Source organism: Aphanomyces invadans (assembly GCF_000520115.1).
Source record: "Aphanomyces invadans strain NJM9701 unplaced genomic scaffold supercont1.4, whole genome shotgun sequence".
NCBI lineage: Eukaryota > Oomycota > Saprolegniomycetes > Saprolegniales > Verrucalvaceae > Aphanomyces > Aphanomyces invadans.
Genome location: NW_008580149.1, coordinates 539,082 through 562,861, shown reverse-complemented (window position 1 = coordinate 562,861; position 23,780 = coordinate 539,082). Strand labels below are relative to the sequence as shown.

The following is a 23,780-nucleotide window of genomic DNA, read 5'->3' as shown; positions in this document are numbered from 1 at the left end:
CAGGTCAAGCTCCACATCGCGACGATTCCTATCACCACGAGCTTTGCGATCTGGTGGAATGCCAGCGCGGCAGTCTAGTCGCGTGTCATGGCGTACATGAGAGAGATCCGCACGGCATTGCGGCGGCAATCGTGCATGGAGCGGTAAACATCAAACCGCAAGGCTTGCCTCGACGTATGATATCGTCCAACTCTCACTGTATACAAATTGCAAGATGTTTTGGACTCCACGATATCCATGAGGACATCCGGATACTCGCCTATAAGGATGCACTGCCACAACCGCCACGGCGGGCGACGACCTCCTTGGAGCATGAGCACGGCAACCATTATGCACTGGGGAAGAAAGAGCGCAGTGGATGGCGTAGAAAGGTCGTGCGAACTTCTGGGTTGAAGCGGTCGCGTTGAGGTCTGGATGCTGTATCCGGATTTTTGGTCGTATCCGGAAGGTCGCTGGTGTTGTCCCAACAATGTTTGAGCGTTGCTGGTCATTTGCGGATTTGGGGCCACGACATCGACTCCGTGCGCCGATGCCGCGAGAAGTTGGGGGAAGTATGCACTGGTGCGCTGCATTCGTGCTGCTTGCGACGTGGGTGAACGGTCAGGACGATCTGTCCAAGTGGATTGACCCCGTGACCCCGTTGGAGGGCCACCTGATCGACGTGCCTGCCGGCCCGTACACGATGGGCCGATCATCGCCCGCCAACAACACGTACCGCTTGATCTTCTCGGACGAGTTCAACACGACATCCCGGCTCTTTGAAGCAGGGAACGACCCGAAGTGGACCGCCCTCGAGAACCTCGATTTGACCAACATGGGGCAGCACTACTTTTCGCCTCAAGCGGTACAGACGGACGAAGGCAACTTGATCATCACCACGTCGAAACCCAAGAAAGCATATAAAGGCGCCAAGTACGTGAGCGGCAGTGTCCAGACGTGGAATAAATTTTGCTTCACGGGCGGGTATATCGTCATGCGCGCGATTCTGCCGGGCAAGTGGGGGATTCCCGGGACTTGGCCGGCGTTCTGGCTCATGGGAAACATTGGGCGCGCCACCTACCTTGGATCGCAGGACGGAACATGGCCGTGGTCCATGGATACGTGCGCACCATGGGTGAACGACTACATGGACCAGCCGCAAAAGATCAATGCGTGTGGAAACTTGACGGATGACGACGACCCGAACTCGTTGCCCGAACGGTTTGGTCTGCATCCACGCCAGGGCCGTGGCGCGACCGAAATCGACGTGTTTGAAGTGCAGATCAAGAAGAAGGACGATCCTGCGTTCATCTCGACGTCGCTGCAGCTAGCGCCTGGCCTACACGAAAACATGCGGCCCGATCCCGGCACGCTGCCCCGCCCCGGCATGTGGTATACGAACCTGACGTACGGCAACTACACGAAGATCAACAGCGACTACTACGGTGACGCGAACCTGGACTCGATCTCGGCACTCACCCAGCTCGACTCGAACTCGTTTAAGAACTACCACTTGTACTCGCTCGAGTGGCTGCCGGGGGAGGACGGGTACATTCGATGGTGGCTGGACGGCAATTTTCTGTACGAGATCCAAGGCGCGGCGCTCAACAAATGGGTGGACGGCATCCCTCCGCGCAAAATTCCCGTCGAGCCAAGCTACCTCATCATCTCAACCGCTGTGTCGGAAAAGTTTTCGCCGCCGTGCGACGGCCAACTATGTGCGTCATTGTGGCCATCCAATTTTACCATCGACTACGTCCGCGTGTACCAAGGGCCCAAGAACAACTACACGAGCATCGGGTGCGATCCTCCCAATTACCCCACCAAGGAGTGGATATACAAGCACCCGGTTTGGTACGGCTTGCCGTACTATACGCCGCTCCCGGTCACCGACTACGTCCTGAGCTTCCTCGCGCTTGTCGGGATGGTGTTCTCGGCCGTCATGGCTGGGTTTGGCACGCGCAACGAGCACTTGGCCGCGTGCATTGGGAGCTCGCTCGCCGCGACGTGTGCATTCTACACGCTGTTCAACGTGGGCTTCACGGTCTGGACGATTTTTCCGATGGCGGTGGCGTCGCTGTGTGGCGTCGTATTTGGTCTCCTTAGCTGCCTCCTTCCCGTCCACAGCCTTGCCGGGACGACGGCGCTGCTCCTGTCGTTGGTGCTGCACCCGTTTATCCCGCTGCTCCTGCATCAAGTTATCACGCTCGTGGTGTTTATCCTTGCGTTTTTCTTGCCGTTTTTCTCGTTCGTGGACCGCTCGATCGTGGTGATCGCGTCGACATCGATCCTCGGGGCATGGGGCGTTGTCGGTGGCGCGTCGCGGTTTCTAAACAATGGCCAGTTTATGGTGGGGCTATGGCACACGCTGTCGTTGCTCGTTTCAGGTCCGTCGACGCCGCCCGAGTTGCTGTGCAACTTGTACTGTGGCGAGCTGTACTCGACGTGGGGCGTGCTGGCCGTCATGTCGATCGTGCTGCAGCTCTCCACGTACAAGAAACCGTCGGGGACGCGGCCGCCGTTCAGCCCGTCTGTGGCCGGTAGCGACGGCCGCGCATGGCCCGCGAGTGAGTCGCATACCAACTTGTTTCACTTGCAGGATCTGCCGGCCAAGATGCAGCCGTTTGCCGCCATGTCGAGTGTCGCGTCGCAAGTCGCGCGATCGTTTGGCTTTCAAGCGGCGAGCGTCAAGAATCAAACGGAGCACTTGCTCGTGCTCCTGGCCAACCAAACCCGGGGCGGAACGAACCCGTTTGTGAGTCTGCACACGACCATGTTTGAAAATTACCACCACTGGTGCCACAAGCTCCAGATCACGCCGATGACAGCAACGCCATCGTCGTCACTAGACAGCCTCGCCGCCGACCTGTGTTTGCTATTTTTCATCTGGGGCGAAGGCAGCAACGTCCGCCACGCCCCCGAGTTTCTCAACTTTTTGTTCCACAAGATGAAACAAGAGTTTGGCCGGCCGCACACGCGCGAGCCGGGGTACTTTTTGGACGCCGTCATCACGCCCGTTTACATGCTGCTCAAGGCCGAGATGAACAAGGCGCAGGACCACGAAGAACGGCGCAACTACGACGATTTCAACGAGTTCTTTTGGACGCGGGCGTGCCTCAAGTACGACTACAAGAGCCCGGATGCGCACGACGCGCCGCTGCCGCCGGACGCGCCGCCATGCATCGCGCAAGCGTGGGCCGCGACTACGAAAACGTACTTTGAGAAGCGCCACTGGATCACGCCGCTTCGCGCGTTCCGCCGCGTGTTTGAGTTTCACTTGGTCTCGTTTCACTTTCTCGTCGCCGTCGCGTTTGCCGACCAACTCGACTTGGACGCATCCGCCGCGCTCCACCTGGTCTCGAGTGTGCTCCTCTCGCCGCTCTTGCTCAACATTGTGTGGGCTGGCATCGACCTCATGCTCATGTACTCGCCGCACATGCCGTTTCCGACGTTGATTCGCATGGTTGTCCGCGTCATCTTCCACCTAGGCACCACGACAATCTGCTCGCTGCTGTACTGGTACGCCCTCGCGAGCGCGCCGTACTGGCCGCAGTTTTACACACTCACGCTGCTCGTGCATGTCCCGTTTGCATTCAACAGCGTGCTCCAAGTGTTGCCTGGCGTCACGAGCTGGATCCGGCAAACAACTTATGTCCCGGTGCAGGTCTTTCGCGACTTGGTCAGCCCGATCAACCTGTTGTACGTCGGCGACAACGTGCTGGACTCGGCCGCCGACAGCTTGGGGTACCAATTCTTTTGGGTGACGCTCTTGGCATGGAATATGTTGTTTTCGTACAAGTTTGAGATTGCGCCGCTCGTCAAGCCGACGCTGCTGCTATGGGCCGACCACGTCGAGAATCACGTCGACATTGTCTTGACGCTGGCGCTCATGTACATTCAGTGGTTTCCGTTCTTTATGATTTTTTGCATCGACGTGACTATCTGGAACGCGCTCTGGGTCGCGTTCACCGGGACGTTTGTCGGGTTTCGCCTCAAGATTGGCGAAATTCGCAACTACGAGCGAACACGCCAAGCATTTGTCCATGCTGCCCATCAGTTCAACCAGAAACTGATCGCGGCGACGTCGAAAACCGGCGTCGAACTAGCAGCTCACGACCACACGTACGGCGCGGCGGTCGGCGGCAGTCGGTCGTACGAAGTCCTCAACGTCGTCGCGTCCCCTGTCCACACAACCGGGAACAAGCACGATAAACAAGAGTTGACGCCGCTCCTCAGCTTTACCAGACGCATCCCGAGCCGCCGGGAGAAGCAAGACTCGCGCCGCCGGATGTGGACGTCGTTCGGCACCGCATGGGATACCGTCATCGACAGTCTTCGCGCCGACGACTTTATCAGCAACGCTGAAATGGACCTCCTCAAGTTTCAGCGCATCCCGGCGTACGAACGGCAGCTGTACGTGCCGCTGTTTCAACTCGCCGGGTGCTTTGAGCAGTTTTGCCTCCACTTGAACCAGCACGGCAACGTCAATAGCATGACCATCCACGACGTCCTCGCCGCCCACCCCATGATGGAAGAGAGCGTTGGCGAAGTGTGGGAGCTCACCATATACATCTTGATCAACCTCCTCGGGCCCTGCCACTCGAACGACGTTCGATTTATCTGTGCGATCCTGACGTCGTGGCTGGAACGAGGTACGTGGCGCAGGGAATTCGCACGATGGTGTGGACTCCAAGGGAGTACAGCTTGGATGAAAACGTGTGGCTGACGTGGTTTGACGGTTGGCGAATGAGTGGCTCGTCGGGGGGTCTGTATCACAAAGGCAACGAGCATCCACCCCCGACAATGCCAGAGATGTCGCGGTGCTTGGATTTTGTCTGCGTTTGGTTGGCACCACGCTGGCAATCGATGGTTGCGTACGAAGCTGTTGTGGCGTGATTGCAAACCCCTTCTTTTTTGTGTGGCAAACTTTACGCCGTTCGTGTCGATGTCGACGTGGAGAGCGCATGATGGGACGGCGATTCAAGCTGCTCGATCGAAGCGAATGGCGTTTGGAGCTTTGATCTTTGCATTCTGTGCATGCCGTGTGCTGTTTCGAGTGGTGGTCTTGTGACCGCACTGACGGGTTTGTTGTGTGGGGGGGTAGGGATGTACCACGGCATCAAGTGGGAAAAGCTGGCGGCCGCTGCCGACGCCTGGTCGGACGTGCTTCAACTGCTCAAGTCGAACATGCCGTCGTGGAAGGCACACGCCAAGCACGTACCGACTCGCAAGCAGCCTAGCGACTACATGCAGTATACGCAGCAGCAGCAGCAGCAGCACCCGACATCGCATTTGAATTCGATCAAGTCGAGCGCGATGCACAAGTCGGCATCCACGACCGGCCTGAACACGCTGTCGTCGAGCAGCAACGTCCCGCGTCGGTCGCGTGGATCGGGCGTCGCGCGCATCGCCGCCATGCAGCAGATCCAGCCTCCGACCCTACCGCACCTCAAGACGAGTATTCCAGCCGTCCACGTCATGCAAATTCGCGACAAACTGCGCACGTTCTTAAACGTGGTCAAGGGCATGTTGAGCGCCGGGATGGACGATCCCACCGACGTCCTCGTGAGCGAGACCAAAGCCATGAACGACCGCCTCACGTGGATGCTCACGCAAGAACGCGGGTTCATGTGGGACGATGAGTACACGGGCGAGCAGCTCACGCTGTTTGTGTTTGACTCGCACGCGTCGACGGCTGTGAGCCACGTTCGCGGGCTCTTGACGCTTCAAAAGGTGGACGCCGAGCCGAAATCGTACGACGCGCGGCGGCGACTCCTCTTCTTTGTCAACTCGCTGTTCATGGACATGCCGGTCGCCCCGGTGCTGGAAGAAATGCAGAGTTACTCGGTCATGACGCCGTTTTACGCCGAAGACATCATGTACTCCAAGAGCGACTTGGAGTCCAAGCAGGACGGATTGGACGTGCACACGCTGCTGTACTTGCAAACGCTGTACCCGAACGACTGGCAAAATTTTCTCGAGCGCGTCGAACCGAAAAAGAACCTGTGGAAAGATCCGAACACGGTGCAGGAGCTGCGCTTGTGGGCGTCCATGCGAGGGCAGACACTGGCGCGGACAGTGCAAGGGCTCATGTATGGGGAAGCGGCCATCCGGCTCCTCGCCGAGCTCGAAAACGTGCCGCGGCACGTGATCGAAGACCTCGTCAAGGCCAAATTCACGTACGTTGTCGCGTGCCAAGTGTACGGTCGTCAAAAGCGCAACAACGACCCGAAAGCCAAGGACATTGAGTTCCTCCTCCATCGTTTTCCCAACCTGCGCGTGAGCTACATCGACGAAGTTCGCGTGAATTACCAAAAGGACCTGAGCTACTTTACCGTGCTGATCAAGGGGACGGAGACGCTGTACGAAGTCGTCGAGTGCTACCGGATTCGCCTCCCCGGCAACCCGATTCTGGGCGAAGGCAAGCCTGAAAATCAAAACGCAGCCGTGATATTCACCCGCGGCGAGCACTTGCAAACGATCGATATGAACCAAGACGGGTACCTCGAAGAAGCCCTCAAGATGCGCAACTTGCTCGAAGAGTTTTCCGCGAGCAAGCGGCCGTGCACGATAGTCGGGCTCCCGGAACACATCTTTACAGGTACAATCTCGACTGCATCAAACTCGCCGCATGCCGACGATGACGTAGGGAGCATCAGTTCGCTCGCCAACTACATGGCTCTCCAGGAAACGTCATTTGTCACGCTCGGCCAGCGCACGTTGACTCGCCCGCTTCGAGTGCGCATGCACTACGGCCACCCCGACGTGTTTAACAAGCTCTTCTTCATGACCCGTGGCGGATTCAGCAAAGCCAGCAAGGGGATCAACTTGAGTGAAGATATCTTTGCCGGCTACAACAATTGTTTGCGAGGTTCGTGCGCTGGACGACCGTGTGGACGGTCGATTTTTCGTTTGGATACCATGGGTGATGTGGCATGCGTGTGCGAGATGAGCGCGAGTCACTGGAGGTCGAGTTCGGGCAATGTTTGTTGTACCGTTGTGGCTGCGCGCGGGGTGCTTTCGTGGAGGTTTTGGTCGGTGCGTGCTTGTTTCGGTGACTGTTTGCATGCGTTTCGTTTATTATATATCGTCGTGCGCGATGCACGGTAGAGTGAACTTGAGCTCTAACTCTTGTTGGGGTTTGCAGGTGGGACGGTCGCGTTCCCAGAGTACGTCAAGTGCGGCAAGGGTCGCGATGTCGGGATGCAGCAGATCTACAAGTTTGAGGCCAAGCTCGCGCAGGGGGCGGCGGAGCAGTCGCTCAGTCGCGACGTGTACCGGCTGGCGCATCGCCTCGATTTTTTCAAGCTCCTGAGTTTTTACTACAATCACGTGGGGTTCTACCTCAGCATGAGCTTTGTCATTTGGACGGTGTATGTGCTGGTATACATCAACGTGCTGCGCGCGTTGCTCGGCGTCGAAGGCACTGGTACGCTGCCATGGCCCGTTGCGATCCCAACGCGGTGTTGATTGTAGGCGGCCGCGAAGCCGTGATTCTGTCGGAGCTCCAAGTGATGCTTGGCAGCGTCGCGTTCCTGACCACGGCGCCCATGTTGGCCACCATCTCGGTCGAGCGCGGGTTCAAAGCGGCGCTGTCTGAAGTGTTTATGGTGGTCGTGACGGGTGGTCCCATGTACTTTTTATTCCACATCGGGACCAAGTGGTTTTACTTTGGCCAGACGATTCTGGCCGGCGGCGCCAAGTACCGCGCGACCGGTCGGGGCTTTGTCACCAAGCACAGCCGCTTCGACGACTTGTATCGGTTCTACGCGTCGAGTCATTTGTACGCGGGCTTTGAGATCGCCGCCGCGCTCGTGCTCTACTACGCATACACGCACACGACGCAGTACGTGGCGCTGACGTGGAGTTTGTGGCTCGTGGTGTTTTCATGGACGTGGTCGCCGTTTTGGTTCAACCCGCTCGCGTTCGAGTGGTCGGATGTGCTCGAGGACATCAAGATGTGGATGCAATGGATGCGCGGCGAGGGCGGCAATGCCAACCAGTCGTGGCTCGCATGGTTCAAAGACGAGAATTCGTACTTCATCAAGCTCCGGCCGTGGGCCAAGGCGTTGGTGTTTTCAAAAGGATTCCTCCACGCGATCGTCGGCCTCGCGCTCTTGACGTCGGCCGACGCGTACCACTCGATCACGGCCGAGACGTCGTACGTGCCGCTGGTCGTCATGCTCGCGATGGTGTCGGTCAATCTGTTTGTGTTTATGCTCCTCTTCCGTGGCCCGTACGAAAGCGGATCTGTCCGCGTGCTCAAGCTCGTGTTTGTTGTTGTCGATGTGGCGGCGCTCGTCGCGGGGTGGTCGACCATTCCCGGCATGATCCCGTGCACCGTGAGTTTTTACTTTTTCAGCGCGGCGGCCGCGACGTGGATGCTGCTCTTCTTTGGCAGCGACAACAAGCTCGCGATCCACCTCTTCTTTGTCCACGATTGCGTCCTGGGCATGGCATGCTTGAGTGTGATTGTCGTGCTCAGCGCCATCGTCGTGCCCGGCAAAGTCCAAACGTGGCTCCTCTACAACAACGCGCTCAGTCGCGGCGTCGTGATCGAGGACATTCTCCGAACCAACTCGAAACTCCACGAGAACGACGACGATTTGACGATGGTCCACATGAAGAAGATCATCCTCGAGCAGCAACGCGTCATCGCGGCGCTCACGAACGGGTCGGACAGCGACACAAGCGACAAGACGAGTACTGCCACCGGCGGTCTCAAGGAACTCAGCCGCACGCACGTGAGCGACACGGACCTGTCGGAACTCAAGGACGCGTCCGCCAAGCTCCAGCAGATGCTAAACACGCAGCAGGAACAAAAGGACCCCCACGTCGCGGTCCCATTCCAGCGCGTCCGCCGCGCCAACTCGTCCGACTTTCACGCGAGCAAGCTCGTGCCACAACAGCAGCAGCCACTCCAATTTGGCGGCATCCTGTCCAAGCAACCGTAACAACGATCGTCATGGACGGAGTGGCGTTCGTACAAGAGTAGTGATAGATAGTTCATGACATGGCACATGTGGTCGATCATGTGTGTGTGTGGGGGGATGAACCGGTGCCGCACACAAAAAAGTGCCGTGGCGGCGGACCTCCAGGCAAACGCTGCCAGCACGACTCATGCATCAGGAAAGAGGCGACGTGTTCTGCGATGTCATGCAGCCCTCGGTCGTCCACGGCACTGCCAAAACCCCCTCCATCATCCTGTCTCGCCAGCAGATTCTTTAAACGTTAGATCGATGGGTGAATGACGAGTCGTTCCCGATGACGATGGCATCATGGTCACGGCGACGGAAGGGTTGGGTGGACATGGTCTCGGTGGCGCAAGTAGCGAAGAGAGCCGAGGGTAGCCATCGCCGCCACCGTGGACGCGAGATGCTACCGACGTCGGGTGGATTTATGAATCTATGGCATTTTTGTGTGTCTAGCATGGTCGTAGGGTGTGGGAGCTGCATCCTGTGTGGCATCGAGGACGACATGGCACTCGGCAAAGTTGCCACTCGCTCGGTGGAATGAAAACGACTGCTTCTTGTGGCGGGGGCTGCGGGGGCTGAGGAGGAAAAAGTCGGCGAATGAGTTGAGTTCGGCCAGCGACCACTTGGACAACACGATCAGTTGGTCGTGTGTCGGGAGGCCGCCGACGTGGTCCAACTCGAACGGTAGCTCGATCACGTCCGATGTCGTCAGGTGGGCATGGTCGATCGAGTCGCCGTACACGACACGGCGTGCCGCCGTGGCGACAAGGGCGAGAATGTGCGCGGTCGCGGGGGTCTTCATGCAAGGAACGAGGATTGAACAATGCCTGTCGGGAATCCCGATGCAAGGCGGCGTGCCAGATGACGACGCGATCGGCATCTTAGATGCGCCGTTGGACCGTTTCGGTGCCAGCCATCTTAGCAGTTTTGTGTCTGGTGTGTCGTGCGACTGTCGACAGCCAAGGCGGGAAGGGCACCACGGCTCTATCATGCACTCGTTGATTGCCTGGACAACGTCGTTTCGCGCATACTGGCGTCGCTGCGGCAGCAGTCGTCGCGCACATGGACGATTCCACGACAACCGGCTCGCCAGTCGCTGTAGTTATGAGGGGGTGATGAGCGGTGCTGGTGCGCCACAGCACGTGGCTGGGAATTGGAGCCCCTTTGACCCCCACGCCGAAACCTGTCTGAGGAGCTCCGAGAGCCCAATACACGCGGCGGTGTCCCGGCACTCGTTTATGTCGTCCCACCAGCAAGGCGATGCTGTCGTCGCAAAGATGTCGCCATGTACGACAAGGTTCATCCTGTTTTCACGGGACCCTGGCATTTGCTGACGATTCGTGATGCCATCATCGAGCCCTGCCTGGCTATCTAACAAATGTGCATGGCGCATACCACCGACCTCGACACTTTCCGGCAGCTTCTGCATATACTTTGGCAAACGACACATGGCGAGCCCACACACCCCGCAAGGTTTTTCTTGTGGCCAATCTTGCGTGGAGGTCGGAGGTTTGCCGACGCACGCGGACACTGATGTATGCATGCGAGGTGGGGCTCTATTCGATCGAGATTACTGTTAGCACAGATCTGCCGTCGCCATGCCGTTCGCTTGCATGGACATTATGTCGCCTCCTTGAAACAGCGGCGACAGGACGCCCCCAATCGACCTGTGGCCGTGGCCACAACATGCAACAAGTGCACCACGGTCTAGGCCGTCTTCCGTCCCTCATTGTTGTCTTGGCCGAGTGTGCAGCGTGTTGAAACTAGTTGCTTCGAGCGCCTGGATACCTTTGTGACGCGGGGGAGTTTGCTCAGTCCACGTGGCAGCACGCACGCGTTGGGCACTCGCGGCGGCGACAACAACAGCCCAAGTCAAAAGAGGTCCATGATACGGTAGTGCATCGCAACTTGTTTGTCGTACCGATTTGTGAAAACCCCGTGGTCAAAGGGGAAAAAGGTGTGGCTCGAGCTGTGGGGGTGCAGCGTTTTCGTGTGATGGGCATTCTCTCCGCAGCCCTTCTTGCCCGAACTATGCATACCTGCCACACGCTTGGCACGAGGGGGAGGCGACGCTGTCCTTCCAGAACATCGCGTCGCCATCGAGTTTGGAACGAATTTGTTCTCGTGTTCACAACACTCCCGTGTATAGGAGGTCGAGCACTGAACACGCGTGGTGCATCACGATGCTTGATGTTGGCTGTCGTAAGAGTGCCACGCATCCTCTGTGACGCCCCCGTTTTCACTGCCTTGACGCATTTGCTGCCATGAAGTTTGAATCGAAGCCAGAACATTGTCCATGGATCCAGGTGTCCCACATACGTTCTCGAAGCGACTCACTACGCATTTGCCCATTCCGTTCCAAACAGCACCACGTCGATGCAGAACCGCGCGATTGCCTCGCTATGCGTTGCCGCAACTTTGGCGGAAGGAGCTGCCAGCAACGCGACCAATGAGTGCTGGACCCGCATGTCCGCCAGGCTGAGTCCAATCGTTTCGTCGAGTGAGCACTCGAGCAGTGCACCAAAGACATCGCGTTGGTCGCGCCGGCATGGTGGGATGCATTGTCCCAAGGCTTCAACCAACTCGTCAACGCGTCGTCGCCCTTCTTCCCCACGGGCACGTTTTCCACGCGCGATGCGTTGAACAACTCGAAAGTGTGCCAACAATGGTACATCGGTGTCGAGGACGCCATCAAGAAGGTCGACCCGCCGTGCACTATCGCTGTCGCGAACGGGACACAAATCGTCACAGCCAAGTGGAACGCATCGCTCTCTGAGTTCATGGAAGCATCCGAGATGTGGGTCGCAGATGTCTCTGAGGCAAGTGAGATTCCTACCAAAGCGCCGTCCACCACGGCTACCAAGCCTGTGACTATCTCCGTGACCACGATGCCAATACCCCTACACCGACATCCGTGGTTAACGGGGTAAAATAGCAGTTTGCTCCTGGCATTGCCGCGGGCGTTGTCGCTTTCACTCTTGCCGCGATTGCCGGTGGTTGCTCGCTCGTCGTCGAGTTCGAACTCGCTGCGGAACAGTTGTTGACCGACATGAAATTAGAGTCATCCACACTAATTATGTGGTACCTGAAAATTTTCACCCTTTTTGGGGAGTATAATTGACATACAAGGGTCGAATAAACGAAGTGACAACGAAACTCTTTTTTTTTCGTATGTGGAAGGCATCGAAATAACTACGACAGCTTGACTTACATCTACTTCCAATTTGGTCATTTTTCGTAAAAGAAGCCGTCATTTCTGTAGGCTCGTACAAGCCCAACAGAAGAAACGGGTGGGATTGTCGATAGGGTCCATGTACATATTTGCCAAGGAGAAAGACGCAGTCGAGGTTGGTATAACGTCAATCAGGTAAGGTTTAACTTAGTAACTATGACCCTTAAAAGCATAACGTTGACACCTCAGTACTGTATGGCGCATTTGTAGCCCTGGGCAAAATTCCGCAACATATATATAGTGTGCATTGCACACTAAATAGAATTCACACTATTCATGCATACACACTGGGTACGCATCGACTGTACAGGCGTACACATTGACCTGTATAGAAAAAATCTATAGGCATACAAACTCACCGTTACGATTTTGTCGAAAGTCATCGTATCTGGATATGTCGGGGAAACTGAACGGGCGCAGATCTTCCATTTTCAATCGGCAACACGACGACGTGGCACGATGGAGCTAGCGTATCAGTACACGAAGCCGCGGCGGACATTTGGACGGTACTGCGATTTCAAGCATGTCGATGCCAAGGTGATCGAGTCGATCCCGTCCACGGACCAATTCGACCACGACTACGTAAAGCGGCGGCCCATGATCGGTAGGTTGGACACAACACCAGACATGTCGGAGCACGAAGTCAACACGGAGAGGCTTGTGACCAAGAACAGCAGCATGCGTCATGTCGAAGGAGGGTGGCCCAAGGATGTGGACTCTGCCGAGCAAAACGACGTCCAGCGCTTCCGAAAAAAGGTCGAAAAGGACGACGAGTACAAGCAAGCAGTCAAGTTTCTTGGTCCTGTCGCGGAGCGCGGCCTGAAGCAAAACAACACGATCAACATCTATCAAGACTATTTCGCACACATGGGCGAACCTGCGACGACCGAGCAACCTAGCGCCAAGGGGTTGGCAGTGTTTCGAGACCCTGAGTCCGTTCGACGAACGGTGTCCAAGATCGACTGGCACCCGGAATCACCACAACGCATGGCGGCATGTTACTGCATCCTCAACTTTCAGGACCCCAAATTCGTCAACTCGCGCATGCCGTCCAACAGCTACATTTGGGACGTGATGAATCCAAACACGCCTGAAGTTGTTCTCAAGCCCTTGAGTCCGCTGTGCTGCTTGCGATACAACCCCAAGAGTGTCGACCAGCTTGTCGGTGGGTCGTACAACGGACTCATCTCGTTCTTTGATATTCGCAAGTCGGGCAGCTCGCCTGTCGAAACGTCCATGATCGAACATTCGCACCACGACCCGGTCTACGATGTGTTTTGGATCTCGTCCAAGACAGGTAACCAGTGCTGCTCGGTGTCGACGGATGGTTCGATGCTTTGGTGGGACATTCGACACTTGGCCCAGCCCACGCATCGAATCCTGCTCTCAGACAAGGACGGTCAAGTCCTCGGTGGCTCGAGTATGGAGTACAACACGGAAGCGGGGCCAACCAAGTACCTTGTGGGGACAGAGCAAGGTGTAGTGCTATCCGTCAACCTGCGCAACATCAAGCAAAACAACGGGATTGTCGTCTACGACACGGGCGCAGGAAAGCACCACGGCCCAATTTACACCATCCAACGCAACCCGAGTCATAACAAATTCTTCATGACAATTGGTGATTGGACCGCGCGAGTGTGGTGCGAGGATCTCAAGACGCCCATCATGAGCACCACGTACCACGAGTCGTACGTGACAGCGGGGTGCTGGAGTCCGACACGTGCAGGGGTGTTCTTCGTCACACGCATGGACGGCGTCGTTGACGTGTGGGACTTCTTCTACCGACAGAACGTCGCGGCGTACTCACACAAGGTTGGCGATGTCCCGCTCTCGGCGATCAGTGTGCAGGTGGGTGCAAATTTGAAACTGTTGATTGCGCGGGAAAATCTCATTTGGAATTTGTATCATCAGGGGAACAGTCAATCCGGGGGCAAGCTCGTCGCCGTGGGCGACTCGAACGGGATGATCTCGTTACTCGAGGTGTCGGACGGGCTCGCGATCCCGCAATCCAACGAGAAGGCCGCGATCAACGGCATGTTCGAGCGCGAGACGAAGCGCGAGAAGAACTTGGAAGCACGGGAGAAGGAACAGAAGCGCAAGAAAGCAACGATGGACGAAGGCAAGGTCGACGAACTCCCTTCTACCAAGGACGAAAAGATGGAGGAACTGCTGCGGACGGTCGATGCCAACTTCCTCAACATGATCAAGGAAGCCGAAGACACTGAGAACAAGAACATGGAGCACAAAACAGACAGCATGAAGCCAGGCGACGAGGACAACTAGGGGAGTTAGACGTAGCAAGCGCTGGATGCGGTGAATGTTCGATACGTACAAACTGCATTGACGGGCCTCACCCACGCACGTTTAGCCCACTCATCGCGCGACTACGACGCGACTAGCAGAACCTCTCGATCGAACAATACCGCCACTATCGATCTTCGCGCAGGCCGCGCATACACACCGCCTGTCAAGGTGCCGTGAGCAACGGGTTGAATTCGTTTTCGCCCACACAATAGTTCATCCAAACTCAATTCAACAGTCAGATCTTGGTCAAAGCGAGGGGGTCATGCTATCCATTGGCGGTGACACGTTGCGTACGAGACAGGACTGTACCGACATGCATGGCCATGGGTGTAGCTGCCAGTTGAGCCGCCGCCACTTCCTCCATGCGAGCGGCATGTCCGGGTTGGATCATCTCACGGATTAGAATGAGAGAATGAGAATGCGAAATTCCCGTATATTAGAGAAATGAATGGTTGTATGTGCCAAATCTGACAACGTCTTTTCCAGACGCCATTTCGACTCAAACGCGTCGATTCAGGGGAATTCTTTAGCCACCCTCGTCATAGGCTGTTCGTTTTCAGCCAAGGAGAGCTGTGTTTCAGTTGTAAAGTGTGTTTTGATCTTGGTGCTCTAGGTCTGTAGTGGCAAAAATCGACACCACCTCACTTCTCGTCTCGATCACGGGAATTTCTCTCCCATGTCCAGTTTTTGCGATTTTGTCATGAAATGCAAGATCCAGCAAAAATCCTACCAATCAGAAGCGAGAATTTGTTTCTTTTCCGGACGAGGTGAGATGGGTTTAACGTATTTAACGTCACTGGCGTTTTAGGCTATTTCGTGCAGCGAGTGACGCCTCTGATTGGCTGAATATCAAATTTCCGAATTGACCAATCACGCATTGACATGCATTTCAGAAAGGCTGCGTTGGAGCAAGGCAACGCCATGGCGCCGACCGTCGTTGAGGAAAACGCGACCAAGGTCGTTCCATGGGCGTACATGCGCAAAGGGGAATGGTTTATCTTCTCCAAGGAAGACTGCGGTACGTGATTACAATTGTGCTCTGTCGAATGCAGCATCCCGATGCCCTCTGTGCGCAGAGAAACTCGAAGGTTGCCGCGACTTCATACCCGTCGTCGTGGACCAAGGACGGTTGGAAGTGACCGTGCATGAGCGCACCGTATCGGCAGTGTTCTGGAAGGAAGGGCCGTATCCCGTCATTCGAACGTACGTCCCTCGATCCATCAAGAGTTGTCATGACCGAGCGATCGATGCCAGGGAATGGCTGTTCGAGTCGTCCGGCGGCAAATTTTTCCCCATTCCAGAAGATGAAGCGACCGAAATCAATCGATACTGGGCCTCTCTACCCAAGGTATAGCTTACGCCTCGATAGTTGCTCTCCGTTCACCGTGTACCTTCTCAAGTTCTTCCAGTTCCATCATAAGTCGTCGTGCCTACCTTCACTTCATAACGTGCACAACGGGTAGGACACCGCGCACTACTTTTCCCTTCCAGTGGAGGATCACATGACAGCGCACGAGATCAAGTTCGGCCCGTCCAAGTCGCCGACGGAGCAAAAGATCTCGGAGCTGTTCCTCAAATGCGCCCACACGCGATCTCGTCGGTGCAAGGCGATTCACCACGGGTATCCAGGGTGGACAAGTGCGCCAGTACCGGGTTCTATCAAGAGCCCGTCGTCCGCATCGACGGACCATTCCCGCAGCAGCACATCGACCGACACCCGTCGAGAAGTCAACCATGTTGTGTTTGTGGTGCACGGGATCGGCGAAACGTACTGCAAGAAGCGGCAGGCCGACGGAACAATCGTCGACTATTGCTACGCCATGCGGCAATCCACCGAATCGATCTTGACATCGCATTTTCCGACCGTCGCGGCCGGCATCGAGTACCTTCCTGTCGACTGGTCGGACGTCATGCGCGACATGGTACCACGTCCTCGTCCATGCCTTTCTAACGCCATCCACAGGGAGACGACTTGCATGCGATGCTCCACCGCATTTCGTTTGAGGCAATGCCATTCGTCCGCGAAATCTGCAACGAGTTGCTCTCGGACATTCTCATGTACATGGTCCGTCGGCGGGGATGTCTCGACGCTCTGAATCGCTTGTGTCATTGTCGGATTGAATGGTTTCGGCCCGTCGGCTGTGCTGCTCGCGTCGACCGGATTCGTCGCCGATGATGGAGCTTTCCGTGTTGACCTGGCCACTCGCCGCGCTCACGTGCCACCTCTCTCTCTCTTTAGGAGCGAAAGCAAAAAGTCCTCGCGTTTGTCGCTACGTACATGAACAGCATATATGCGCTGTACAAGCATCGGCACCCGTCGTTCCAAGGCAAGGTGTCCATCCTGGGCCACAGTCTCGGCAGCGTCATCACCTACGACGTACGTGGTGAACTCGGATTCTAGACGTGGTTGGCACGCAGAATGGTAGCTCTTGTCGGCGCAACATGCCACGCACGGCGACGCGACCCTCCACTTGGACTTCCACCCCGATGCGTACTTCGCGTTTGGCGCGCCGATCGGGCTCTTTCTCGCATTGCGTGGCCGCGGCCATGGGGACACTCTCGCCCTTCCCACCGTTTCCCGCATGTACAATATCAACCACGTAAGCTCCAGTGCCGTCGTCATGGGACGTCTATAGAAGCATGATGCATGGTAGCCGTCGGACCCGATCTCGTATCGATTGGAACCGCTCTTGTACGCCAAGGCCAAAGTCCTGCCCCCCGTGCGGCTCAACACGTTCTCTGGATGGAAGCGCATTCATCACGTACGACGTCCAACTAGATCGATTTGCTCACCGTCGACACGAATGGTGCTCATGAAAGAAATGTGGCAGGCTGTCCAAGACATTGTCGAATCACTAGAATCGAGCCAGAAGAAGTTGGCCAAGGATATCGGGACAGCATTCAACAACCTCGGCAACATGCTCAAGCCCAAGCCTCTGGACAACACCGTTGACGGCGGTGAGGACAGCGCCGGCAATGACGCCCCCACCGACGAGAACGTGCACCTCGAAGCAATGCTCGCGCGGCTGAATCCCCGGACCAAGCGGTTGGACTTTGTCCTGCCGGTAAGCACCATGCACCATCACCCTTCCTCCCCGGATGGTGAAGACTCGACTGACGATTGGATCCTACATAGGAATCCGAGATTGAAGCGCTGACGCCGCTCGCCGCGCTGACCGCGCACACGGGGTACTGGAATTCGATGGACTTTGTGCTATTCATAGTGACACAGTTGGTGGATGAAACTGACAGCAGCAACACTTTGACCAGTGCCACATAGTCTGACGGGAACTACGTTAACACGACCTAGTCTTTCATCGCGCCCCGGGTTCATGGACATGTCCAGGTTCCTCGTCGTCGCGTCGCAAAGAAGCCGCCAGGCCGGCCGACAACGTCGATGTGTGTGTGCGACGTTGCGCGCGAACGTAACTCTCGTTGTCATGCCTCGACGAGGCAGCACGCAGAGACGACAGGGCAACGGCGCAACAACTTCGTGCCACCTTCGTGCACTCCACACCTTGACGTGCGGTCAACGGACCAGTTGCCGCGCTGCCGCCTGGACGTCACCCCGATCTTGTGCCAACCGTCATGGACGAACGAATGGGACGAGTTAAAACCGCCAGTGCGTTTTATTCGCAGAGGCGGCCATTCCACCACTGACAGGCCAAAGAATAATGCCGGTGCAGTGTAAAACCCACCTCGTGCCTTGTTTACGCAGACGACGCGCCTTCATCGCCCACGTGCTTGGGGAGCACGTGGCGTCGTCCTCGCTCATCATGTTGTGTCCATCGGAAGCATCTGGTGCAAGACATCGCGCGTCGGGCTGGCTTGGCAGGAGAAACCGATGGCGCGTTTAAAACGTCCCGTCCCGCGCGTCGCGTTTGAGACGTGTTCTAAAAACAGACGAGTAAAACGCATTGCACATTGGGCCGGTCAGGTATACAAAGATCAAGTTCAATAGCGCCACGAAGCGACATCTCTAGGTTTTTGTATGAAGGCGATTGTGTCGCAGCATACTGAATCCAAGTGAAATCGGGAATAGCACCAACCTATACAACCTTCAAGATGTTTGAACAAGCGCGTAAGTAATTGCGATTTTTTATTGCCACGCGCGCGAGGGGTATACAAAAATCAAGATGCTATCATCCATCCTGTTTTTATTTCCGACACAGAACGATTTTTAACGACCGGATGGATCGCCGCTCCATTTATATCGGACGCCACTTTCGAATTTGCCCCCCGCCCGAAGAAGAAGGATGATCGATATCGAGCAAGCGGCGACCGTGAGCATTCTGTACGACGCGCTCCTCCAGCGCAAGAGCCTCTACTGCCACAGCAAGATGCTTGTCGAGTCGAAGAAGCTCTTGGCGTGCAAGAAGGACATTGAAGAGTGCCGGGAACGCATTGAAGAGATTGAGGACCAGCTCGGCGACATTCACGTCGAATGCTGCGACAAGGGCCCGGAAGCGTACGCGTCCAACCCGGAGGTCAAGACGCTCCTCGCAGAAAAGGAAGAAGAAGAGTCGCTCCTCAAACAAATGAATAGCGTCCTGGAAAGTCGCAAGAAGGCCATGCGCATTTTTCTCAAACACAAGGCCATGCTCGACTCGAGTCGCAAGTCGTTGAAAAACCGACAACGGCGAATTGTGGAAAAGGCGTACCGCACGGGCCTGTTGGTGTGCCAGTCGTAGACGTCCGGTGGTCCCGATAATTTAATATTTAAGCTTCACGTCGTCGACGGAGGCAGCCATCACATGCCGTGGGTTCGTGTGTCTCTTGCCAACCATTTCACTCGCGGCGCCGGCTACTCGGTCTGAGCATGCGCCGTGCACATGTTGAACGTGGTGATGTGTCTTCGCCTTGTTGTGGCTTCTTCGTCGCTCACCTGCCCCCCATATGGAGTTGCGCCGAGTGGGACGTCGTTCCGCCCAATCTCACGCCGGAATCGAGGCGGTCGTCCTGCAGCCGCGAAATCCTACTGCCCCTAGCCACCGCTCAGTCGTAGGGCCACCCGCCGCCACCCGCTGCAGGGAAGCAGGTCCATGAGCATCCGGAGCAACAACGCCCGCCACCATGTGGCATTCCCTTGCCCCCATGTGTTCAGCAACCTCCACATTCCTCCCACTACCTGATGGATGAAAACTGCATGCTGCGCACTACGCTAGGACGCGCGCGACCGCCGCCGACACATCGCGCGTCGGACGGCATTCGCCACGGCGTCGTTCTCGATGGTTCTCGCGCCATGTCTTGGTTTGACGAGATGGCGCGCACCCGACCCCCCTCGCATGTCCTGCACGTCGTTGTAATTTGTCGAGTCTCGCTGGTGGCACGTTGACCGAACAGTTGACACGTGGAGCCGTAAACAGACCATGGAGTGGATGGCTCGTCAAGTCCGTGAGACGAGCGACCGTTCTCCACGAGCGCAAGCTGAATCGTTTTAATCGGCAGATGCGGCGGGGTTGCCGCCGCCGACGTGTTCAGGATCGTTTACTGCAGGTGGCGGCCAAAGGACAACGCTACCGCCACAACATTCTTTGCTGGCTTGCCGACGAACGAGGGAAGCGCGTACGTCAGAAAGAGTTGCTGGAGCGAGCGTCCTCCCATGCGTCCAAAGGATGTCGCGAGGTTTGTGCTGGGGTGGGGACGAGGGGGTGCGGGGACGTTGAGGCTGTGCATTGTACAGGCAAAACGAGCCATGCCGCGAAATCCGCGCAGACTATCGTCATGTGCACCGCGCATGACTGACCCGTGGGTCACCATCACGCCACCGACGACGCATGCTAAGGTGCGCGGACGAGACCCACGTCCGCCTCACCGCTGCCACCATGGCGAGATCGAAATGAACGACCGCACGGGAAAAGATGCGACGCGCGCGTTTCTTCCTGTTGTATCTGTTATGAGACCACACAGTCCTCTTTCGTGCTTCGTTTGGCGGATGCCGCCGACATGTTGACTCGGCGCTGCATCTCGAGCCGTTCCTGCATCGCGGTCAGCACGGCCTGGCGGTCGTCCAGCTCAGTCGTCAACGCCCGCAGCTCGCCCTCCTGCTTGGTCTTGAGCTGGCGAATATCGTGAATCGTGTGGGCTTTGAGCTCGGCGGCCGCATCGTCGCAGTCCTCGACGACGCGGCGCACGTGGGCTTGGCACGTCTGCTCCATCTTGAACACCGCCGTCAAGTGTTCCGACTGTTGGTCGCCGAGCGCGCGTTCGAGATCCACGACCTTCTGAAGCAGTTGGTGGTGTCCGTGGAGTAATTCTTGTTCCTTGGCGTGCTGACGGCGCTCGTTTTCGAGGCGTTGTTTGGCCGTGTCCTGGGCAACGCTGTCCTGCTCGCGCCGCACGGCATCCACCAGGGCATCCGCCGCCTTGAGCTCTTCCTTGGCTACCTTGAGCTCGTCGTTCAACCGGTCCAGCACCTCTGTGTGCAGCGCCCCGATCCGGTCGATTTGCATCAACGTCCGCTTGATCTCGCCGTCTTTGTGGTCAATGTCTGCGCGCAGCGCCAGTTTCTCTTCTTGCAGGCGGTCCGTGATTGCTTGCAGCGCCCGTTCAAACGTGTCCTTTTGCTGTTGCAACATTTCCTGGGCCGCTTTCGCCCGCCCCTCGATCGCTTTGACCTTTTGCCGCGAGGTCGAGATCGCTTTCTACAACCACGCAACGTGATGACTCTGCCGACAGCCACCGACAGTACCTGCATCGCGCTGTCTTGCTGGCGAAAGAGCACCGTCACCAACGTCCCCCAGTTCACAACGCCATCCATTACCTGCAGCAACACGTCGGGGTCAACCAGTGTGGACCATCCAAAGAAACACGATGCACAGGCATTCCCAGCAGATGCATCCACGCGTTTAAAGCCCCCGATCGAGTTCTGGACAAAGTGGTGGCCCGGCAGGAGCATCATGACGCCCACCAAGTTCAGGAACAAGTCCCAAACAATCCGTTGGCCGGCACCACTGTCGTCAAGAGGACCCGCGATCGACAGCCCTGGCAATTCAATCGAGTCCCACACGACCGCGGCATGAAGCGACTCTCGTGGGAAACCGAAGCCACCTCCATCATCACCTGCCACGTTGACCAGTTCGGCCCATTGTCCATGCGATCCCGCAGCAATGCAGCACACACACGCACACTTCAGGCATTCCCGCGAGACCAAACATCGACACCAACACACAATGCGGACGCGATGTGGCATACGCTACCTTTTCCGCGAGAAACGAGCACAACATCGAGTGCTGTAGCGGCATCCCGCCGGTGCGTTCAAGGTAGCTCGTGATGAATCGCTTGAGCAACGTGTCGAACCCGTCGAGTTTCTTGCGGAGGGCGTCGACGACTTGGTCGAACGTGGCATCTTTGTCGAGTGGCTGCCATGCCTGTGCCGTAATCGGTGCGTACAGTTCCTGGAGAACCGTGATGAGGTGCTGCTTGGCGAGTTTGTCATTCAAGTCCCACGCGGCGCGGAGTTTGGTCGCGACGTAATCGTGGAGCAATGGCAAGTTGATGGGGACAGTGTCGGGGGCGACCGCCGTCGCGTGCAACGACTCGACGGCGGCGGCTTGCGCGGCTCGGAATTGGTCAAGCAATGCCGCCTCGGTGAGGACGGACGTCCACTTGAGCGGGAATTTTGTTTCAAACGTGCGCTTTGCGGCGTCGAGCAATTCTTCGGCTACAAAGTTCACAATCGGTTATTCACGGGCCCCAACCATATTGGACAGACATTGAGCTTGCACGACGCGGTCCCAGGCCGACGAGATGACCGGTGCCGCGCCGCTATTGAACGCATCCACGTAATTTTGAGCTAGCGTGACCAGCATGGCGCCATTGAGCGGCTTCGCCATGAGCTTCTTTGGCTGGAGATCGGAAAACACGCGTTGCTTGAGCATGGTTAGCTGCGTGCGAAATTCCTCGCGCAACGATTCAAAAGGTTGTTTTGGGAGCTCGCGCAGCAGCGCTTCGTCGTTGAGCGGTCGAACCATCGTGATGCAGTCGCGGGCAGGGAAGAAGTTGCTGAGTAAGTTGCGGACTTGGTTCTTGTGCACCGTGTCGTCGGACGTGCCGGGTTGGGGCTTCAGCGCCTTCTCCAAGTACTCTTTGGACGAGATCGCATGGCCGTTTTCCTCGAGTTGCAACGTAAAGTCACGAACGACCCAGAGAAACGACGGGAAAAAGTCTGCAAGCGCGCTCGAGTTGGCGGGTTGGTCCAACGACGCTGCCGACACATGGATGTACTTGGTCAAGTTCACGACAAGCGACAAGTCCTCGATTGCATTTGCATCGATCACGCCTCGGGAATTGTAGATGAAAAACGAAGACAAGAGCAGCGCGAGCGCGAAAATGCGAGTGTCTTGTGTCTGGCTGCGCTGGGCGGACCCGAGACCTTCCGTGTCCATGAACACGATCGTCTTCCTCGTACTACCGTCCACGGGTTGACCCCATATCCAAATACCCTTTGTCATGGCGTTCACAGTACCACCGACGCCAAACATGGTGTGTTCCGTCGTGCGGCCGAGCAGTTGGTTGAGCAAGTACGACTTGCCCGTGCGGTACAGCCCTGCAATCGCCACGATGCTCACCTCTCCTTCCAGCGAGCGAAGGTACTCGGCAGCATCACGCGAGATCTCGAAGCAGTCATCGTCCGTGAGCGTGATGAAGGGTAGGGGCTCCGTCAGTTCCATTCCTGTCGTCGTCTGTCGATCAGCACGCACTCTAGAATCCGGATAAAGGCCACTCTCCGAATAATCCCATGGACAATTCGCGTCTACGACTTCGACTTTTTTCCAATATGCGAATGTTTTCTAAAATACTTTTCTAAACGTACTCCTAGTATTGGGCCAATTTGCACGATTGAATGGCAAGAAGTTCTCCGCGAACACGACTCGCGGTACACAGGCCAATCCCGCACATTGGACTCGATCAAGAGAAAGTTTTCAAACTTCTATCGGAATCGTATTCCAACTGGAAACCCAACGATTCCTCCTGAAGTGCTCAAGGCGAAACGTATACGATACAAAATGACGGAACGAGCAGACATTGGCGATGGTACGGAGACGTTCACTATGCCATCAAGCGACGAAGAGGACGAAAACGATGGCGATGACAATAAAAACATCGACCAAGCCGAAGAAAGCCAAGTGGAATAAATCTTAAAAATATTTTTGCCAAACAAGCAATTGTAATGATCGCAATGATTTTGGCAGTACTTCGTCATATCCACGACCATTGGTCTCGAAACGTTTGAAGCCGTCCTCGACGGATCACACTTTGTCGATGGTGCGGTTAATGGAATTGCAGCT

General features: G+C 56.5%; 7 protein-coding genes across 9 annotated transcripts; 5 read left to right on the top strand and 2 right to left on the bottom strand.

Moving 5' to 3' along the window:
- The first annotated feature begins 503 nt into the window (after positions 1–503).
- On the top strand, positions 504–9,239 carry H310_02652 (hypothetical protein). Its single transcript, XM_008866229.1, has 5 exons — positions 504–4,631; positions 5,084–6,580; positions 6,629–6,850; positions 7,127–7,408; positions 7,456–9,239. Exons 1-5 carry the CDS (start codon positions 530–532, stop codon positions 8,931–8,933), a joined length of 7,581 nt encoding a protein of 2,526 aa, XP_008864451.1. The 5' UTR covers positions 504–529; the 3' UTR covers positions 8,934–9,239.
- On the bottom strand, positions 9,182–9,861 carry H310_02651 (hypothetical protein). Its single transcript, XM_008866228.1, has one exon. The coding sequence runs from the start codon at positions 9,832–9,834 to the stop codon at positions 9,385–9,387; it is 450 nt and encodes a 149-aa protein (XP_008864450.1). The 5' UTR covers positions 9,835–9,861; the 3' UTR covers positions 9,182–9,384.
- Positions 9,862–11,330: 1,469 nt separating this feature from the next.
- H310_02650 (hypothetical protein) lies at positions 11,331–11,884 on the top strand (the record flags this gene model as incomplete). Its single annotated transcript, XM_008866227.1, has 2 exons — positions 11,331–11,469; positions 11,526–11,884. 2 exons carry the CDS (start codon positions 11,331–11,333, stop codon positions 11,882–11,884), a joined length of 498 nt encoding a protein of 165 aa, XP_008864449.1.
- A 726-nt stretch (positions 11,885–12,610) lies between these two features.
- H310_02649 (hypothetical protein) lies at positions 12,611–14,644 on the top strand. Its single transcript, XM_008866226.1, has 2 exons — positions 12,611–14,034; positions 14,098–14,644. The coding sequence occupies exons 1-2, from the start codon at positions 12,646–12,648 to the stop codon at positions 14,467–14,469; spliced, it is 1,761 nt and encodes a 586-aa protein (XP_008864448.1). The 5' UTR covers positions 12,611–12,645; the 3' UTR covers positions 14,470–14,644.
- Positions 14,645–15,386: 742 nt separating this feature from the next.
- H310_02648 (hypothetical protein) lies at positions 15,387–17,955 on the top strand. 3 transcript variants are annotated; one of them, XM_008866224.1, is made up of 11 exons: positions 15,387–15,508; positions 15,567–15,693; positions 15,745–15,838; positions 15,954–16,412; positions 16,454–16,555; positions 16,730–16,867; positions 16,917–17,090; positions 17,145–17,252; positions 17,322–17,555; positions 17,627–17,679; positions 17,723–17,955. In XM_008866224.1, the coding sequence occupies exons 1-11, from the start codon at positions 15,412–15,414 to the stop codon at positions 17,754–17,756; spliced, it is 1,620 nt and encodes a 539-aa protein (XP_008864446.1). In that variant the 5' UTR covers positions 15,387–15,411; the 3' UTR covers positions 17,757–17,955. The 3 variants fall into 3 exon arrangements, with proteins under 3 accessions (XP_008864446.1, XP_008864445.1, XP_008864447.1); XM_008866223.1 differs by having other exon boundaries at positions 17,627–17,955; XM_008866225.1 differs by lacking the exons at positions 17,627–17,679; positions 17,723–17,955 and having other exon boundaries at positions 16,917–17,252; positions 17,322–17,589.
- A 762-nt stretch (positions 17,956–18,717) lies between these two features.
- On the top strand, positions 18,718–19,349 carry H310_02647 (hypothetical protein). The gene has a single exon (XM_008866222.1). The coding sequence runs from the start codon at positions 18,747–18,749 to the stop codon at positions 19,179–19,181; it is 435 nt and encodes a 144-aa protein (XP_008864444.1). The 5' UTR covers positions 18,718–18,746; the 3' UTR covers positions 19,182–19,349.
- An 853-nt stretch (positions 19,350–20,202) lies between these two features.
- Positions 20,203–23,162, bottom strand: H310_02646 (hypothetical protein; the record flags this gene model as incomplete). Its single annotated transcript, XM_008866221.1, has 4 exons — positions 20,203–21,134; positions 21,182–21,253; positions 21,690–22,153; positions 22,205–23,162. The coding sequence occupies 4 exons, from the start codon at positions 23,160–23,162 to the stop codon at positions 20,385–20,387; spliced, it is 2,244 nt and encodes a 747-aa protein (XP_008864443.1). The 3' UTR covers positions 20,203–20,384.
- Between the last annotated feature and the right edge of the window lie 618 nt (positions 23,163–23,780).

Coding starts and splice junctions, on each gene's coding strand:
- H310_02647 (XM_008866222.1), top strand. CDS start 18,747: ATGATCGATATCGAGCAAGCGGCGACCGTGAGCATTCTGTACGACGCG.
- H310_02648 (XM_008866223.1), top strand. CDS start 15,412: ATGGCGCCGACCGTCGTTGAGGAAAACGCGACCAAGGTCGTTCCATGG. Junction 15,839..15,953: donor ACTGGGCCTCTCTACCCAAG/GTATAGCTTACG, acceptor CACAACGGGTAG/GACACCGCGCACTACTTTTC. Junction 17,556..17,626: donor GGTTGGACTTTGTCCTGCCG/GTAAGCACCATG, acceptor GATCCTACATAG/GAATCCGAGATTGAAGCGCT.
- H310_02649 (XM_008866226.1), top strand. CDS start 12,646: ATGGAGCTAGCGTATCAGTACACGAAGCCGCGGCGGACATTTGGACGG. Junction 14,035..14,097: donor TCTCGGCGATCAGTGTGCAG/GTGGGTGCAAAT, acceptor TTGTATCATCAG/GGGAACAGTCAATCCGGGGG.
- H310_02652 (XM_008866229.1), top strand. CDS start 530: ATGCCGCGAGAAGTTGGGGGAAGTATGCACTGGTGCGCTGCATTCGTG. Junction 4,632..5,083: donor GACGTCGTGGCTGGAACGAG/GTACGTGGCGCA, acceptor GTGGGGGGGTAG/GGATGTACCACGGCATCAAG. Junction 7,409..7,455: donor GCTCGGCGTCGAAGGCACTG/GTACGCTGCCAT, acceptor TGTTGATTGTAG/GCGGCCGCGAAGCCGTGATT.
- H310_02651 (XM_008866228.1), bottom strand. CDS start 9,834: ATGCCGATCGCGTCGTCATCTGGCACGCCGCCTTGCATCGGGATTCCC.